General features: G+C 55.0%; 8 protein-coding genes across 8 annotated transcripts; 3 read left to right on the forward strand and 5 right to left on the reverse strand.

Annotated features, from left to right (window-relative positions):
• Positions 1–582: 582 nt before the first annotated feature.
• On the forward strand, positions 583–1,526 carry ISF_09706 (Thiopurine S-methyltransferase; the record flags this gene model as incomplete). Its single annotated transcript, XM_018853307.1, has 2 exons — positions 583–1,110; positions 1,179–1,526. 2 exons carry the CDS (start codon positions 583–585, stop codon positions 1,524–1,526), a joined length of 876 nt encoding a protein of 291 aa, XP_018699489.1.
• Positions 1,527–2,963: 1,437 nt separating this feature from the next.
• ISF_09707 (hypothetical protein) lies at positions 2,964–3,284 on the forward strand (the record flags this gene model as incomplete). The annotated part of the gene is made up of 1 exon (XM_018853308.1): positions 2,964–3,284. The coding sequence occupies one exon, from the start codon at positions 2,964–2,966 to the stop codon at positions 3,282–3,284; it is 321 nt and encodes a 106-aa protein (XP_018699490.1).
• Positions 3,285–3,477: 193 nt separating this feature from the next.
• Positions 3,478–4,398, reverse strand: ISF_09708 (OTU domain-containing protein 6B; the record flags this gene model as incomplete). The annotated part of the gene is made up of 1 exon (XM_018853309.1): positions 3,478–4,398. One exon carries the CDS (start codon positions 4,396–4,398, stop codon positions 3,478–3,480), a length of 921 nt encoding a protein of 306 aa, XP_018699491.1.
• A 383-nt stretch (positions 4,399–4,781) lies between these two features.
• ISF_09709 (hypothetical protein) lies at positions 4,782–5,291 on the reverse strand (the record flags this gene model as incomplete). The annotated part of the gene is made up of 2 exons (XM_018853310.1): positions 4,782–5,018; positions 5,079–5,291. The coding sequence occupies 2 exons, from the start codon at positions 5,289–5,291 to the stop codon at positions 4,782–4,784; spliced, it is 450 nt and encodes a 149-aa protein (XP_018699492.1).
• Positions 5,292–5,857: 566 nt separating this feature from the next.
• On the forward strand, positions 5,858–6,776 carry ISF_09710 (mitochondrial outer membrane protein; the record flags this gene model as incomplete). The annotated part of the gene is made up of 4 exons (XM_018853311.1): positions 5,858–6,085; positions 6,157–6,399; positions 6,454–6,694; positions 6,760–6,776. 4 exons carry the CDS (start codon positions 5,858–5,860, stop codon positions 6,774–6,776), a joined length of 729 nt encoding a protein of 242 aa, XP_018699493.1.
• A 473-nt stretch (positions 6,777–7,249) lies between these two features.
• Positions 7,250–9,524, reverse strand: ISF_09711 (Concanavalin A-like lectin/glucanase; the record flags this gene model as incomplete). The annotated part of the gene is made up of 6 exons (XM_018853312.1): positions 7,250–7,401; positions 7,454–7,933; positions 7,979–8,192; positions 8,272–8,405; positions 8,462–8,685; positions 8,743–9,524. 6 exons carry the CDS (start codon positions 9,522–9,524, stop codon positions 7,250–7,252), a joined length of 1,986 nt encoding a protein of 661 aa, XP_018699494.1.
• Positions 9,525–11,294: 1,770 nt separating this feature from the next.
• ISF_09712 (DUF1711 domain protein) lies at positions 11,295–12,167 on the reverse strand (the record flags this gene model as incomplete). Its single annotated transcript, XM_018853313.1, has 2 exons — positions 11,295–11,718; positions 11,776–12,167. 2 exons carry the CDS (start codon positions 12,165–12,167, stop codon positions 11,295–11,297), a joined length of 816 nt encoding a protein of 271 aa, XP_018699495.1.
• Positions 12,168–13,385: 1,218 nt separating this feature from the next.
• ISF_09713 (ATPase, P-type, transmembrane domain protein) lies at positions 13,386–16,988 on the reverse strand (the record flags this gene model as incomplete). The annotated part of the gene is made up of 6 exons (XM_018853314.1): positions 13,386–14,004; positions 14,057–14,169; positions 14,230–14,715; positions 14,770–16,592; positions 16,665–16,738; positions 16,795–16,988. 6 exons carry the CDS (start codon positions 16,986–16,988, stop codon positions 13,386–13,388), a joined length of 3,309 nt encoding a protein of 1,102 aa, XP_018699496.1.
• Positions 16,989–17,641: the final 653 nt, after the last annotated feature.

Consider the following 17,641-nt stretch of genomic DNA (forward strand, 5'->3'; position numbering starts at 1 on the left):
ATTAAAAACTTCTTTTTTATTTATACTAATTACTTTTATTTTATTTATTATTTAGTTTTTATTATATTCTATACTCTTATATATAAGTTTATTTTATACTTTACTTTTTTATATTTTCTCTCTCTTTTTCCTTCTATTTTCTTTCCTAGTAGTTCCCCTCTACCGGCCCGTTTGATGTGGTGCGTTACGTTGCGTCATGCTTCCTCGCTGCAAGCAGTGTCAGCAGAGCGGCAGGGCGGATACGCCGCAGCCGCGTGCCGCCCGCTTACATGAGCAAGTCCGTCGGCTATCCAAACCACCGACTCATTTGCTTCATGTCATTGACCGGCGACTTGATTAATACAGGTACAAAAGAGTCGCTGGTTACCTTGCCCGTCTCTCATACCCCACGTCACGTCATCCCGGTCCACTCCGGCTGAGAAAGGTCCGCCACCAATACCCCACCCCCACCACCACGGCCTCGCAACAATTCTCAAAACTCACAACATCAACTGCCCTCATCATCATTCAACTGTTCACTTCCTCTTGTCCTCTCCTACCGTTCCCCCCCCATCTATCCTAACCTGCACCAGTCCACCAATCATGGCCACTCCGGACACCGCCAACATCAACATCCTGCGCGACACCTTCGCAACCGCCGGCCAGGCCTCCGAGCAGCAGCAGACCGCCTGGGACAACCTCTACCGCCACGACTTCCACCCCTGGGACCGCGGTGGCCCGTCGCTCGCCCTCGCTGACCTTCTTTCCCAGCGGCCCGACCTGGTCGTCCCCGCCCAGGACGTCGACCGCCGCGGCAACGCCCTCCGCGACGACACCGGCAAGGTCGTCCGCCGCACCGCGCTCGTCCCCGGTTGCGGCCGCGGCCACGACGTCCTCCTCCTCAAGACTTTCGGGTACGATGTTGTCGGCCTCGACTGCAGCGCGGACGGGATCCGCCGCGCAAAGGAGAACGTCGCCGCTCTCGAAGCGACACCCGGGGGGGTCAAGCCCCAGGGTGACGTCCAGTTGGGGCAGGAATCGTGGATCGTCGCCGACTTCTTCGCGCAAGACTGGGCCGAGGGGCTAGGCACGGACGGCTCTGGGAGGTTTGATCTCATATACGACTACACGGTACGCCATCTTCCTTCCTCGCTTCACCGTCATCGAGTCCGATAAGAATCTACTAACACGCTCTCAAGTTCCTCTGCGCCCTGCCACTCAAGCTCCGCCCACAATGGGCCAAGCGCATGTCCGAGCTCATCTCTCACGACGGCCGCCTCGTGTGCCTCGAGTTTCCCTCGGGGAAGCCGCTCTCCCAGCAAGGGCCGCCTTGGGGCCTCAACCCGGAGGTGTACGAGGCCCTGCTGTCGCACCCGGGACACGAGCCGAGCTACAACGACGACGGCACCGTCGTCGAGACGCACGACGTGAAGCCGACTGACGGCGCCCTGCACCGCATCAGTCTCGTCAAGCCGGAACGCACACACAAGGCGGGTACGGCCGAAGACGGCTCGGTGCGGGATTTCATATCTGTCTGGAGTCGGTAACCGGCCGATGCGCCAATGGGTCGCGTACATCCGATGAGATAAAAATGAACAACAGAGATGTCCAAGAAACATGGAGACATAACTGTTTACGGCGCGTGAATACTGTACATACATGCATTTAGCCCCTCATTCACACAGCTGGCCGGACCCCGGCATACAAATCCTGAGCACTACTTTCTACCTGCTGTATTCGCTTGTTCTATGGTGGGGGAGGCAGGGATAGTGGACTGATTGAGGCTGAATGTCTTCGCCCTGCCTGTGATACCGTAACTGTACCGCACCAAGCCGGGAGTGCAATACCGATACAGCTAGCCACGACATGGGCAAGTCTAATATCGTGTTGGCCACTTGGGAGCCCTTTACCAATGCCCACCAGCACAGCAATTCTGACTGCTTGGAATGTGCGTAGCATCATCTCGACCGCCTTGTTCACTGTAGCCGATAGGCTCTCGTCTTCCGGTAGGAAATGGCATACGACGGTATTATGCTTCTCCATTCCGCCGAGATGGTGGACATAACGTGGCTTGCGTGAGAAATATCTGCTCTCGCATGAAAGCGCAAGCCATATGACCAAATCCAACTGTTTGCCCGTGATGGAAAGAGCAACTTTTTAAAAAGAATGCTCGCCACCATCTATACTGCAAGTAAAGCCAGGTCGCCATGATCCCTTCAGCAAGCGAATGGAGTCTCAACCCTTTGTCTTGGCAAGTTGCGACCCAGAGGAAGAGGGCATCTCCTTTGATGCGAAAGGGATGTGTATTAGTAGGCATCAATATGACCTGCAGCTCCTGAGGAGAACAGAGGCACCATCATCTGGGTAAAGCAGCCATGCCAGAGAGTTCCCGGCATAAAGAAGAGTGCGCTCAGGATATCTACTCTTCTGCCCGTATTGGGGGCCACGGTGGTAGGCTGGACGAACTTGAATGCGTTCATTAATCTCAATCGTGATTACAGTGTCTCGATTGATTCTAGGACCAAAAAGAAAATTCAGGCACATTAATCAAATCTAATCATCTGTTTGGAAATATACCGTACTTGCACGGACAGCATTGGCATGCAGGAGACAAATCTCGTGATGGGCCGCCGTGCCCAGTTGAAAGAAAAGGCGCACCACCTACTCACATTGACACATATGGTTCTGCTGATGGAATTATTGTTCATGCTCAAAAGGTCAATGTCGCCGAAAGCTATACCGCGGCTTGAATACATAATAGTAAGCTATATTCCAAGTCTATAAGTAGCGAGCGGTCGTCTATTTATACCCAGGTCCGACTCCCATCTTGATCCCTTGGACAGAGCATCACACTCGACCACTAGCAACAGAACACATAACTCCAAAACTATTCAAGGCTACTCGCACTCGTACGCAAGACGATCAACGTGAGCAACTCTTCGTCAAAGAAACCTTGGCCATTGCCCACGTCTAACTTCTCGGTCATGCAGATGCCTACCGCCAACGGATTCATCAAGGGTGTCGCAGGTGGTACCAGGTTCACCTCGACCTTTGTCATCGATGACATCCAGTACCACTTCAGCGGCAGCTTCAACCCTGCCGTGCAGGAGTTTGTCTCCAACGAGGCGGTCTTGACCTACGACACCGTGGGACAGCTGGTCACTCAGAGGACCTTTGACGGAAAGATTGGCACCGAGACGATATCCTTCTCCATCAAGAACGGACCGAAGATCCAGGGACCTCTCAACATGCCCATCCACCCGGCCTCGCAGGTGTCCGGAACCGGGACTTGGACCCAGAATTGAGTAGGGCGATGGCAGGTGCGCACAAGATGCGCCTCTCATGTCCACGTTACCCAGATAGGGTGAAGCAAGCCAAATGCAAAATGTCAAGTTGCTGCCCCGTGCTATGAGTGCGCTTGTGAAAGAAGGGATGTGCGTGCCGCCCAATTTGAATTTGGTGGCCATCCTGTCACGGTTCCTGATCGGCGACACGGACTCACTTCCGCCGTAGAGAGTTGTAATGCTCGCCCAAGCCGTAGCCGTGCCGATAGTAGGCCAGCCACATGATCCTGTCACCGTGCCCAATCTCCTGTGTCCGGCCGTCCTGTACCACGCGTATGCCGACCTTGTACGCTCGCGCCAGCGCCATCAGCTCGGGCTCGCCTCCCCACTCCGCCGTGCTGCGCATGCGGTCCAGGTACGCCCCAAAGTCCCCCTCGACGAACGGCGCAAAGTCGTCGCCGTGCGCCGCCATGAACGCCGTCGCCTCTCGCCGCACCGTCTTGTACGCGGGCTCCTTCTCCTCGCCCGCGGCAGCGACGGCGGCGGCGGTGCGCAGGGGGATCGACAGCTGGGTCTGCAGCTGGTCGGCGACGGCGGAGAAGAGGCAGTGCCCGTCGGGCGCAATGTCCTGCTCCACGAGGCCCTCGGCCTCCATCTTCTTCTTCATGTAGGCGTTCTCGATGGCGCGGTGGTTCGTCATGGTGGCCGCCTCCTGCTCCGCCTTGGTCATGGCTTCTTCCTGCTCCGCCGCCCGGCGCGCCAACCGCTCCTTTTGCCTGTTGCGCCTCTTGCCGGCCTGCGGCTGTGTACTTTGTGCCGTAGGTAGCTCCGCTTCCGCTAGCATTTTCAGCTTTTGGTGGGTTTCTTTGGCGAGCGCCTCGTCATCGTCTTCCGGTCGCGTTTGCTTGGCGTCGTCCGCTTCATCGTCGTCGTCGGCTGGCGCGTCTCCGTTGAGCAGGGCAATCTCGGCGTTCTGCTTGGCGCGCAGGGCACGCTCCAGCCCTGCGCACTCGTCATTTATAGATTTTCGCGTCTTCTTGGTCGCATTCTTCTTTTTATTTGTGATGCGGCCTTGCAAGTCTTTGAGCTCCTTGCGGTGGCGCGCCTGTGCCTGCTCGACAGTTTCGGCTTCCATGCGGGGTTCTTGCGAGGGGGTTGTGTGGTGATCGGGTGCTCAGTGTATCGTATGAAATGACTGGAATATTTTGCCGTTTCTTTCCGTGTCGTATTTCGTATAGCAAGCGAGGTTGCTACAAGTAGAAGGGCGGGTTTATGGTGAATGAATCAAGCTGCAGCTCAAGCAGTTCAATGTCCCGATTTTGCTCTTGGTGGGGTTCTCTTTACATCGCAGGCTTTAGGGTAGGTACCTGCCCAGAGCGAGAGGCGGACACTGGGGATAATCTATACAAGTACATAGAATCGGAAGGCTGCTAAAAGAGGGGAGTTAATGTTTTTTAAACTACTTCCACACCGGTACTCGAATTATGCCACAAAAGCGGCTCGCCGCCCAGTGTTTTGTTAAAAACAGCCATAAAGTCCATTTTGCCCAGGGTCCACACCCTCCTCGCGAGGAATATTGTAGATGGTAACAAGGTGAAAAAAGAGGTAGGGCAAGTTGAACGACGAAACATACACGTGCACTGAAACCTCAGTCTCCCCATCGTCAGAGGGCGGCATCAGAGTCCCCGTGGCGATGCGGGCGTTGACCACGTCCTTGTCCGTGGCGGTGAGGAGCGCCTGTGCGGCTAGTAGACGCTGACGGACAGCAGCATAAGAAGGGAAAGGATCGTGGTAGCCCCAGCCCTAGTAGGGCACATTGCACACGCGTGAGACGAGCTTGTATACGCAGGTGGCGACGATTCCGCAGTGAGCGCTCAGCGGCATCATGGTTTCGTGTGTGCGTGCGGCCAGGAGGGACGAGGCATTGGGGGCTGACTCGGCGTGCCTGAGGAGCGAGAGGGTGGTTGCAACGACGTCATAGGCCGGTACGAAGAAGGCATTGTAGCCGTTGATATTGGAGCAGTTCATTATCTGCGGGAAAGAAACGTAATTTTGAAAGTTAAGCAAGATGATGACTTGAGACAGTCGTGCACCTGGGAAGCATGGACGAGACTGTGTGGGCTGTTGGCCAGGTGCGGTAGGCAAATATATATGTAAAACAAAATACAATAGATGTATTCATCAGGGGGGTCACTTTTCTTTTTTTCTTTTCCTTCTTTACTCTTTTACACGGCTGACACCATTATCGGCAGCCTCGTAGTTGCTGTCATGAGTCACTGTAATTCATTGATGGCCGCCGCCATCAGCGAGGCTATGACAAGGCTGCGTAGTATCAACACCACCAGCCGCAGCTCGTCATCTCTCGCGAATAATTAGAAAATCCAATTCTGCTTTATTTGATCTCATCGCCAAATCTTTTTCTATATGCCAATTAAGAACACTTTCCTGTTGTTGCAATTGACCTGACTTACACACGGAACATTTGCCGCGGACCGTGACCCACTTCTCACCGCTTCCCGTCTCGGAGTGCCAACATCAGAAATTCTGCCGCCCTGCTTCTTCCCCAACCTCATCATCTCCCAAGGTAGCAAAAAATGGCAGCCTCGTCGTCACCGGGACTCTTCTCCGCCCCGGCTCCGATACGCTCCCTCTTCAACTCGTTCCCTCTCGCCGTACATCCCGCCGAAGCGCTCCCCGCGCGTGCCCCAGACACCACGGGCGATGACGCGACGGCGGCCCTGCCCCGACTGTATGTCTTTGCGCGCGAGCGTGATGCGGACCTGGGCCTGCCAAGCTTTAACCCGACGTGCCTGAAGTGGCAGGTACGCATTCCCCTTGGGCTTTTGTTGGAGAGGTGGACAAGCTTTTGCTAACAGGAGCTGTTCTCGCCTAGACCATCTTGAGGATCGCAAACGTCTGTGTCCGCCTGGTGCCGTCGTCGAACCACGCCTCGCCGTCCGGTGCCCTCCCATTTCTCATGCTACCTTCGAGCGCATCGACGATAGCGGTACCGCTGACGGGCGAGAAGATTGCGCGCTTCGCCCAACAACACGCCCCCGGCGCCGGTCTTGACGATCCTTCGCCGCGCATCGACGCCTACCAGGCGCTCATCGCCCACCAAGTCCGTCCTGCTTGGGTATGCCCCTTCATCCCCTTCTCCCTCCGAGCACCAACGCTGATGATATGGTAGCTTTATTCTTTATACATAAACCCGGCCAACGGCCCCCTGCTCGACGCACTCTACCTCCCCTCTTCCGCCCTCCTCCGCCCTACACAACGGCATACCCTCCGCACGGCCGCCATGACCGAGATACTGAAATCAACTCGCCGCACGACCGGTGGCTTCGATGCAGACCAACTCTTCCACGCCGCCCAAGAAGCCTTTGCAGCCCTGTCAGCGCTTCTTGGGGAGGCAGAGTGGTTCTTGGGTAGTAAGACGCCTGGGGTGCTGGATGCGGAAGTGTTTGCCTATACCCATCTTCTTCTGGGCGGGCAGCTGGCGTGGGGCGATAAGCGACTGGCAGATATATTGGAAAACTTTTCAAATTTAGTGCAGCATGCCCAAAGGTTGTATCAACGTTGTTGGTGAGACTGAACTTCGGCTCAACTTCGTATTATTCCCCATATCCTTGTACATATATACTGTTAGCGCACCATGAACAATCAAACTAAATGTATTGTAACAAAACAGCGTAAGTAGTTTATAGACAGTTAATCTAGCTGAGTAGTAGAATACAGTACCGACCGGCCGATGCTCTCATTAGGTACCTACCAACCGATAGCCCAGAAACACTAGGTAGGTAGCCTCCCAAGGCCATGCCCTACCCTGCCTGCTTGCGCCAGCTCACCAGCATTGTCAATTCGTATAAACACCGAACTCCTCACCGTCTTCTTCCATCTTCTTTGCCTTCTGCCGGAGCTGTAGACCATGCAGGCCCTGCATTTCATGGCGGTCCCGGAACGTCTTCACTATTAAAACCTGCCGCCTAAACATCGTTCTCTGCATGGATCATACTTGTTACATCCCCGACAGATATGAACGCTCCGTCGCCACCATCTTGCCGCAGGTCATCCAGAAGCACGCTCGTCTGCGCATATAGCTTTTCTAGCGCCGCCCGAGACGATTTACCTAGAGAAGCTGCAACTTGTTAGCGAGCCATGCATGCTACATGGACAGCGAGTAATCTTACAGAGAATAGCAGAGTTGAGCTCCTCCGCCACGACAACTCGTCCCTTGCGCGCCAACAAGTGACTGACTTGGGGCTCCCTGAGAGGGTTGCGATAGGCAATTAGGGACCAAATTTCGTCCAAAACCTTGCCCACTTCCTTGCGGGAATCTTCCGCGTATTCTCCTTGCAGGGCTTGACCGTACTCCAACATGTCCTGTTCCAGGTCTTGCACCTCCCTCTCATTTTGCGCGACCGGCGCGTCGGGCCACTCGTAGCCATCGCCATCGCCGTTAGCATCAATATCCATATCTTGAGCGCCGCCGTTCTCTCCAGCATCTGCCGCCATGTTGAGCTGGGCCGCCTTACGGACCATCTCGATAAACTTGCGGCAGCGCAGCTTGAAGTAGACGCCTTCGTGTTCTTGTAAAACGAGCGGATAGTATGCGTTTGTAAGCTTCAGGGCCCGATCGACATCTCCTTCAAGAATTGCTCTCCGAATTCCTATACTTATTAGCTTGGCTTGACAGTGCAAGATTTAGCACCTACGTTGCCGGTTGTTGGCATCTTCGTCGTCGCGAATGTTTATGCTTCTGAAGGGGGATCCCGTGTCTGAGCTCAATGCTTCGTTCTGGACCTTCAAATCCTCTGCAAATGCGCGCGCCGTCTCTATGTAGCCGTCATGTTGCAGGAACTGCATCACCAGAGCTTGGATCAGGTCCGTTTCGCAGAGCCCCGGTTCGATTTTCGAGGTGTCGGCGGACTGAATGTCTTTTTGCGTACTTTCTCGTTGTTCCTGCATGGTCAGCGATGCTTGACGGTGCCGCCCGAGTACAACATACCCTCATCATGTCGTCGATGTTATATACAAACGGTGTCTGCCCGAAGTTGACAAGCACATGCTCACCGGCCTTCCTCAGGCTAACAGCAGGAAATAATTTGGTCTTGGTGGCGGTAACGTCGTGAAAAGCAGTACCTAATCCTGTTAGTCGCGTCCATGGTATTCGGCTCTGCAACGGTGCCGGGACATACCTATTTTTAGGCCGTTTCTGGTGAAAAAGGCTGTCCTATCACGAAAGTTTACCCCACAGCCTACGACATCACCGGCACCAAATTTAGGCCCAAAAGGCCGCCCGACATTGTTCCCAGCAAAGCATCGGCCATCGTCGGCGTGGTAGCCCCATGATTCCGGCTCCCAGCCAACAGGTCTAGCCGTGGAGGCTGACGTGGTGGAGAAGCCGATACCAATATGGATGCTGAATAGACGAATCAGTAATTGGTGGTATGAAGAGGGGGTAACGCTGTTAACGTACTCATCGCGGCGGGCAGACAGGATCTGGACTTCGAAATAATAAATACCACACTGCAAGGGCATGTGATGATCGGCTCGGATACCCAGAGATTCGTGCTCGCGGTCCTTATCTTCCATGCACCTGACGCCTAGTCCTTCAGAATGTACATCGATGCTGCCGCTCATATCCTTAGTGTTCCATCGCGTCGGCAGCGGGGCAAGGCCATCCCTATTCTCAGACGGGGCGCCACGCTCAACGACAGTGTGGGACAGCCCGTGATGTGAGCCCGCGGGCAGAAAGTCAGAGGAGAAGCCGTTGCTAGAGGAAAGTGTACCATTTCGCCTTTGCTCTCGCCTCGAGTGTCTGCGTGATCGGTGTGCTTCTTGTAGTATGTGCATGTACGACGACGACCGGAGGTAGGAGGGGACGAAGAAGGAATTGTCGCCGTCCTCAGAGGGTTCACTTGAATTGCAATTGTAGAAAAGGTCAAATGCTCTTGAAAAGGATGGTTGTGAGTGGGCGCTGGGGAGCCAGTTGACGGAGCTGTTGGTAGCGGCCGAATCGTCCATGACTGAAGTCAGCTGCCCGGGAGAGCAGGGAAGAAAGGCGGCCGGATCGACAGTCAAGTTGCCAGTACCGTCGAGGATCGAGATGCGGGACGGATGAGTATAGAAATTGTAACGCTGGCTTGTGTGGTCGGCAGCGGCGGCGACGGCGGCGTCTTGGGTTTGCGAGGATGCAAGTGTTGACGGGGTCAGGCCTGGATCTGCACCAGGTGAGCGATGGTGACCAGGGCCGGACATGGAAGGGTCAGATGCAATACAGGAGAAGCAGTGGTCGGGAAGGGCGCGGAGCCAGCGTGTTGTGTGTCGATATTCGGATGGAGTGGCAGCAGCTACCTACCTCACTGGTAGGTAGACAGGTAGGCAGGCAGGCAGAGAGGCAAGCTGCCGGAGAAGGTAGGGAGAACGGTGGGACAGGCGTGCCACCTGTGTTCCCGGCCGGGTGGGGTTTCGAGTCACGGTGAATGGGCGGCGAGGACGGCGAGAGATGCAGCCGAGGCTCGAAGTGAAGGTGCGTGAGCGGCGGTAAATGTGTCGAAGTCGTCGTGGCGAGGATAGAAGAGAAGCAAGAGTAGCTGTCGATGATGGAATGGCTCGTAGCGGAGAAGGAGCGGGACAAGTTGAGGTTGGATGGAGCCGGTGGCCTCGAGCACGACGGCCCCTTCCTGGTTAGGCTGGCGCTAGTTTTGTACCCTGGCAGGTCATTTGCAGATAAGGTACTTACTTCTGGGGGCCAATGGAACGCTAGCAGAAGTACCCTTCAAGATTAACAGCTGCCCAGGTACCTCGCACGCCTTAACAATCGGACAAGGCAGATAGGTACGATGGGAGACAAAAGCAACTCGGGGAAATGCCTGAGCTCATTCATGTTTTGTGCCTCTAAGCTGTGCTGAACAACCTCACTACTAGACATGCACGGTAGGCAAAACAGAGCCAAAAAATAGACCCAAGATACTGACCTACATAGCTAGATGGATGCCTTAGCTCAGCCTGGCTAGTGACTTCGCCGATGCACCCAATCTGCGAGGTACCTCGATGAGCACATCTACCCGACAAATTCCTTGGGCAAAATGCGGACGGACCTGGGTCAAACACATCGGCTCCTCGTGCCCGAAAAGAGAGATCCCTTAATATTAGGTACGAAGTTGCAACCGAGGCGCTCGTACAAGGCACTGCGCCCCAGCGTCGTCGCGGCTGCGGCGAGCTCCTCTTCTCCGTACCAGGACCGTTCGGACTTGAGGCTCGCGACCTTGAATCCCGCTCGGCGCCGTTCTAAAGCCTGTAGAATTTAAGAGGCATCGCCGTGTCACCCACTCTCCCTGCAACTCGTGACGCGTAATTCATATTGTCGCTACGGCTGCACTGTTCGTCTCTTCGTTCAGCGGTGTAAAGGTTAGGCCCAGCCACCACAGACTAAGTCGTCACGTTACTAAGCCTGGAGTATCCGTATTGGCCAAGGGAAACGTCTCAGCCTGGGTATGACGGGCCCGTCGTAACAGTAGTTCTGGAAATTGAAACAGTAGTCGCTACATTCAATCAATCACAACTTTCTGGCGAGCATGCAAACAGGTACGGCTGCCGTCATGTCCGTGGCTGGTTGTGCTGGCAGGCGGTACCACTACCAACAGGCTGAAGGTAGGCAGCTTCGCTTAATGCAGACTGGCCTCAAAACATTGTGCGAATGCTTATCGAGATGTAATAATAGATTTTGCCCATCCAATGCTATCTAATATAAAATCCATGACTCGCTAACCTATATGTACACTTCCTATGCTTACAGACAAAAAAGCACCAAAACGCCACTGCAGCAAAGTTGCCGCGCTTACTCCTATCCCTCTCATGCAATCAGTAGACGCCACCAATACCCCCCCAAAAAAAAAGGTCAAGCTGCAAAATAGTATTATCAGAAGAAAGGTCAAGATGACGGTGGGTGTTGGATTTTGTTGACAGAAATGAAATGGTGCAACAGAAGAGTTGCGAGCAACAAGTAACGGTCAAGTTGCCACGCGGTTAGGAAGCAGCGACAACGGGCGTGGGAGTGGGTGCGGGTGCTGGCGCGGGCGACGAAGCCTGGACGCTGGGGAGGCTCTGCATTTCCACATCGCCACCACCATTGCTTGGTGCGGTGCTGTTGTTCTCCTGGCCGTTCTCCTTGTTCTCCTTGTTGCTGCTGTCGGCAGAGTCGGCAGCGGTAGCCTCGGAGTCGCCCTCGACGCCATTGGCCTTGGGCGGCGCGGTCCAGCGGTTGATCTCCCAGACGACGCCTGTAAAGCTCTTGAGCGTGAAGTTGCCCCTGGCCCATTTGCGGCAGGGCTTGCCTGACCTGTCGAGGGCGCGTAGGCCGGCGTTGATGGCTCCCTGGTTCGCCTTGGGACCGAGTTTGTGGGCGGCAGCGTTGGCGCGAACGGCGGCGTGGTCGATTGTACCGTCCTCCCTGGTCGAGGTTAGCGATTGGCCTTGTACGCGTGATGGGAAGGGTTGAAAAACTTACAAACGAGGCTTCTTCTTGGGACCTGGTTTGCCGCGGATCTTGGGCTGGCCGTCGGCGGCAGCCGCGGCTCCTCGCTTGGCGCCCTTCTTCCTGCCATCAGTGGGAGGTCCCATGACGGAGGGTGCAGGCGTGCCTTCGGCGGCGGGTGTGGCAGCATTGGAGTCGGAGGCGGTCTCGCCGCCGCCATTGGCAGCAGGCAGTGGTGTGGACGGCGACTCCTTGACGTCACTCGAGTCTTTTGGGTCGCTGGCAGCAGCGGGAGACTCGGGTTTGATCGCGTCGAGGCCGATGGCTTCGCGTAGGATGGAGGATGGGACAGACAGGGTAACAAGCAATGTTGGCTTGCCTCCAGACTTGCGTCGGCCGTCGGGTGTCTTGATCGGTGGAGCCATGAGAGAGTGTTTGTGGAAAGTCGCGCGTCTTGAGAGGAAGTGAATATGCGACGAATGTGTCGGTCGACAAGGATGGAAGATGACGGGTGATGAGGGAGCCAAGTGGCAGGTGGTGGTGGATGGAAATTTTGGCAGCCGGGTGTTTGCTTTGGCAGCGCCTTCGTTGGTGGTGAGGCCTGTTACCTTAGTAGTAGGCAGGCAGGCAGCGTGGGTGTGGTGCCGGGTTGGTGAGCCAGGGGCGTATTACGTGGAGCAGAGGATTTAGCTGGCGGGCGGTTGGCGATGGTTGGCGATGCGGTACGGACGAGGACGGGCGGCAAGTTGGTGTCGGCAAGGGGGGACAGATGGTGATGATGGTGATGGAAGGGGGGAAGGGTTTGAGGGTTTGGGGCGACGAGGGTTTTTCATTCTGGGGCTTGTCTGCTTGGTAGCATTTTTTTGGTGCCGTGGTCTGGTCTCATGCTGGCGGTTTGGGCCAGAGGCGGCGGCGCACAATAAAATGGGCGAAAGGTTCTTGTTGCCTCCGCCTGGGTCCTGGGACGGGACTGACTGACTGTGCCAGGCGGAGGGCGGAGGGAGCGAGGGAGGGAGGTGGACGTGACGCTCCCTCACCACACAAAGATTTCGGTGGAGCCTTTTTACCTTAACCTTTCCAGAGGCTGTCCAGGACCGGACTAGCGTTAGTTTTGACCTGCACCAAAAGGGGCAACGGCACGCCGGGAGGTAGTCGCTACACGTGATGAGAAGAGCGCTACCTGGGATTCTGCATTACCGAGGCGCCCGGCCAGGTACCGCCGACAGCCATCTCTGGTACTGGCTACCCTGCAGCTTCCGCGACCAATCACCTTGCATCTTTGGCTTCATTCTGTGCTAAGGTGGTCCGTTTGACTGTGCCCGCTGCGAGCTTGCCATCATTTCATATTTTATCCTTTCATTTTCAAGTCACAGGCCACAGCCACACAGCCAGCTCTCTCCGTTCCATTCCTGCCTTTTCTTTCTCGTCATAATGCTCGCCCATCGACATGTCGTTCTTCCATCCCGTTACGACTGATACACTTTTCAGACTTTGCGACCGACAGCCTTGAAGAAACCAAGGCCAATTTTCCACGTCATGAATATTAAACTGGACAAACATTACAAAATCATGTGTTTTATTTTGTACAAACAGCATAAATGACCACCCATTTGCGACAACCTCCACCAAAGCACGCCCGTCGGCTACCATGCCGCCTTCGCAATCCAACTGGTTGGATACTTGCGCACAAAGAAGCGCCTCACCTCGTCAATAAAGACAATGTAAATACCAAACGCAAACGGCAAGAACCAATATTCCACCGGCACCGGCGCCGTCACGATAACGCGCTGGATGGCTGGCGGGTAGCACCATAGGAACGCCATGCTCAGCGCAAACAGGATCGCGGGAAACAGGTACAGGTTCTGCGTCGCCTTGTTGAACGCGGGCGGGTGCTGGAAGATGCTGAGCCGCCGGCATCGGACCGCCATCAAGTTGAACCACTGCATCACCACCAGGTTGACAAAGTAGATGGACGACGCCTCTGTTAGTCTGGCGTTGTAGTAATCCTCGGTGACATAGTCCGGCACCTTGCCAAAGGAAAACCACAGGTCCTTGAATGCGATCCCCTTGCGCTGCAGGTACCAGTACGACATGGCAAACGACGCCAGTGTCTCTGTCATGCCAATGATGCCGTACGCTTGGAAGATGAGCTGCCAGTTCACCAGGCGATCCTTCTTCACGTTGCGGGGTCGGCGGTGCAGCACATCAGCCTCGGGCTTTTCGTAAGACAAGATGGTAGCGGCGACGCAATCAGTAAAGCAGCTATTTTTCTGTCAGTTTAAAGCAAATCGAAAGATAAAGGGGAGACACTGACCAAATAATAATCATGAGGAAAGATGACAGAATTTGCGGAAGGCCGAACGCAACGTTGGTGATGACCGGCCAGAACTCGGAGAAGGAGCCAGCGGGAAGTAGGTAGGCAATGACCTATGCCTTTTCTTAGTTGACTGACATTTGTGAAATTTACTCAGGGTCAAAGTGACATACCTTCTTCAAGTTGTCAAACACAACACGGCCGTATTGCACAGCGACCACGATGGAGGAGAACGAGTCCAGTAGGACCATGTCGGCCGCCTCCATCGCAATGTCTGAGCCACTGCCCAGGGCGATACCGACATCTGCGGCTTTGAGTGAGGGCGCATCATTTACACCGTCACCAGTCATGGCAACTACATTTTCCTTCTGGAACTCGCGCACGATGCGCAGCTTCTGCTCAGGCGTTGTGCGCGCAAAGACAATCTCGTCATACTCAGTGAGCGTCTTCCACTGGTGGTCGTTGAGGCGCGTGAGCTCGCTACCGCTGATGACAAGCGCGCCCCGTGAACCGCCGGTGCTTTTCTCTTCGCAGTCGGTCGAGTCGGAAGATGGCTCGGGATTGCGCTCAAGATGGCTGGCACCGTCGACATGCACGCAAGTGACGATGCCGGCGTCGCGAGCAATGGCCAGCGCCGTCAGACTGAAGTCGCCGGTAACCTGAAGAATGATGTCAGCAAGTTTGAGGAGTCTCGCAAAACTGGGAAAACTCACCATGGCAATGCGAATGCCAGCGCCGCGAAGAGTAGACACAACATCGCGAATCTCAGGACGGAGAGGATCGACAATGGCAACAAGGCCGACAAGAGTAAGACCGGATTTTGCGAGGTCAGACATTTCTGTCTCGTAAGCACCGTCCTCGACTGCATTCTTGATGGAGCTACCGGGGACAACCTTGCGAGCCAGAAGCAGGCAACGCTTGCCCTGCGACGAGTACACCTGCTTCAGGTGCTCAAACGTGGCCAGGGCGTTTTTATCCATGGAAGCAACTCCGCCATCAGCGGTGAGGAATTCGGAGCAGCGGCCAATCAGCACGTCAGGCGCTCCCTTGATGGTCAAGAGGATGTCGTTGTCGCCGAATTCAGCAGCGGCTGATGGATGCATAGTATATCCTACCGCCTCCTTGCGGCTGCATGTAAAGGTGCGAATCATGAACTTGTTTTTGCTGTTGAAGGCAAGATCAAAAACTTTTTGCCAGCATCCTCTGAAGTATCCAACATTACCATCAGCGATGGACTCGGAGAACTTGAGAATGGCAGTGTCGGTCGCATCACCAAAAACATTACGCTGGGCCAAGGGCACATCTGCTTGCGAGGCGTCAAGCTCGGCGGCATTGCAGAGGGCTGCAAGGGCCCCAAGCTGGCCAAAGGCAGACCGCAGGCCAGACTCATTTCCTTGTTCATCAATTCCCAGCTTCCCTTGGAGCTCTTCCACACTGAGGTTGGTGCTGCCAATGGCACAGTCCGTAAGAGACATCTTACCCTGGGTTAGGGTTCCGGTCTTGTCGGAGCAAACAACAGACACGGCACCGAGCGTCTCAACTGTTCTGAGAGACTTGCAGAGGACATCGTTCTTCTTCATGAGATTGGCAGTAATGGTGAGGCCAGCAGTGATGGCAATTGGAAGACCTTCAGGAATAAAGGCAACGGCGACACTGACACAGCTGACAATGAGGGCACTGACAGAGATGAAACCAGGGTGATCCTTCCGAAGCCAAGCACCCCAGAGGATGAGGACCAGTGTGATCATTGCAACCATGATACCGCAGATGAACAGCACAAAGTACAAGACTTCTTTCTCGAGCGTCGTCATCTTTGTCTTGGGCTCATTAGTCAAGGTGGCGATGCGGCCAAAGACAGTCTTGTCACCAGTGGCAACCACAATACCGGTGCTGGTACCGGTGATGCAGTGTGTTCCTTGAAGCCCGATATTGTGGGTTTCCAAATAATTCTCGTCGGTAGAGTTGACCGTGCCCGGTACCGGACGGGACTCACCTGTCAAGACGGAGCGATCGAACTTGACATCGGAGGATGCCTGGATGAGGCGTATGTCAGCTGGTAGCTTGTTGCCTGCTTTGATGAAGACAACATCGCCAGGTACGAGCTCCTCGGCAGGCACATGAGCGAGCTGGCCGTCGCGGAGCACTTGCGACTGCTCAGGCAGCATGTCCTTGATGGAGGCCATGACGCGAGAGGTGGACCAATCCTGGAACATGTTGAAGCTGGCTTGGAGGAAGAAGACGGCCAAGAGGACTATAGCGAGGGCAAGGTTGGCAAGCGCGGGGTTGGGCTCGCCGAGAGGCTTCCAAGAGACGAAGACGAGAATGCTGCCGACGAGCAGGATGCCGCCAAATCCCTTGAAAAAGTAACCAAAGATGGTGAGAGTTCGGTTCGTCTTGGGCGGGGAGGGTGCATTGCGACCGTACTCAAGCTGGCGACGCTTGACCTGCTCTGCCGACAGACCATTTTGGGACGATGTGGTGAGGCGTGACGAGACTTGATCAGCAGTGACAATGTGCCACTCCAGATCGGCAAGGTCTATTTCTTCGGAGTCAGTGACTAGAAAATTATATGTGGTGGCAATGTGTGTGTGTATGTGTGTGTATGTACCTTTGGCGGTGGCATCAGCCGCTCGAACAGCCTCGGCACGCTCCTTGCCTTTGGACTCCTCAATTCCAAACGAGCTAGCATTCAATGGTCAGGGAAGCTTGACGCAAGTGAGGTAGGGACGGTTACTTACACAGTACGGTAGTGAATTGGCAGGGTGATGGCTGGATCGACCTGTGCTCGCGAAACGGCGCGAATGGCCATGGAGTCGGTGGAATTGGCACGGCTCAGACGAGGACGAGAGCGCGACCGGCGACGGCCTTGCTCCTCATCATTCCAGCGGATGCGCTCCACGCCGACAGCGTCTGCGGGCTTATTGAAAGCCATGAAATGTCAAGTTTGACTAGGAAAAGAAACGAGAGCGGAAGGGCACACAGGCAGAAGAGGAGCACTGATGACGTGCGAGGGAGAGCGAGAGAGAGAGAGGCCAGGAGAGTGCGAGAGAGATCCAATGCTACTGTAGATCAGTGTGTGAGACAGGGAAGCTTTATACTCTACAATAATGCTATCAAAGTCGGGGTCATCAGGGCTTGACCTCGACATGCCCTTTCGCGCTTGGAAGGATCAGGGCGAGGGCTAACTTGGATGGGACAAGCCGTAGGCACAATGGTATATCTTCAAGGACAGAATTGCTATTTGTCAATAATATGAGCTGAAAGGAACAGCGACGCAGGCGAGCCGGTCTGACAGGTGTGTGTGGCTGTGAGCTTTACTTGACGGCATGGGGTGCGCAGCAACGCGACGGGCTACGGAGGCAGGACGGTGACGGGCAATCCAAGTTTGGCATGACGGTTTTACGGTTACACCTAGGGTATCACACTCAACAAAGGAAGGGGAAAACAATAAAAGCAAGCCATCTGGACTCGATGGAAATTGCCTCACGCCACAGCCTCGTGAGCCGCCGTTCTGGGGGTGAGACCAAAGACGGACGGTTCGCCGACGGCATGCATGGGTGTGACTCGGGCCAAGAAGAAGAAAAA

This window comes from Cordyceps fumosorosea (genome assembly GCF_001636725.1).
Source record: "Cordyceps fumosorosea ARSEF 2679 chromosome Unknown scaffold_66, whole genome shotgun sequence".
In the NCBI taxonomy this organism is placed as follows: Eukaryota; Fungi; Ascomycota; class Sordariomycetes; order Hypocreales; family Cordycipitaceae; genus Cordyceps; species Cordyceps fumosorosea.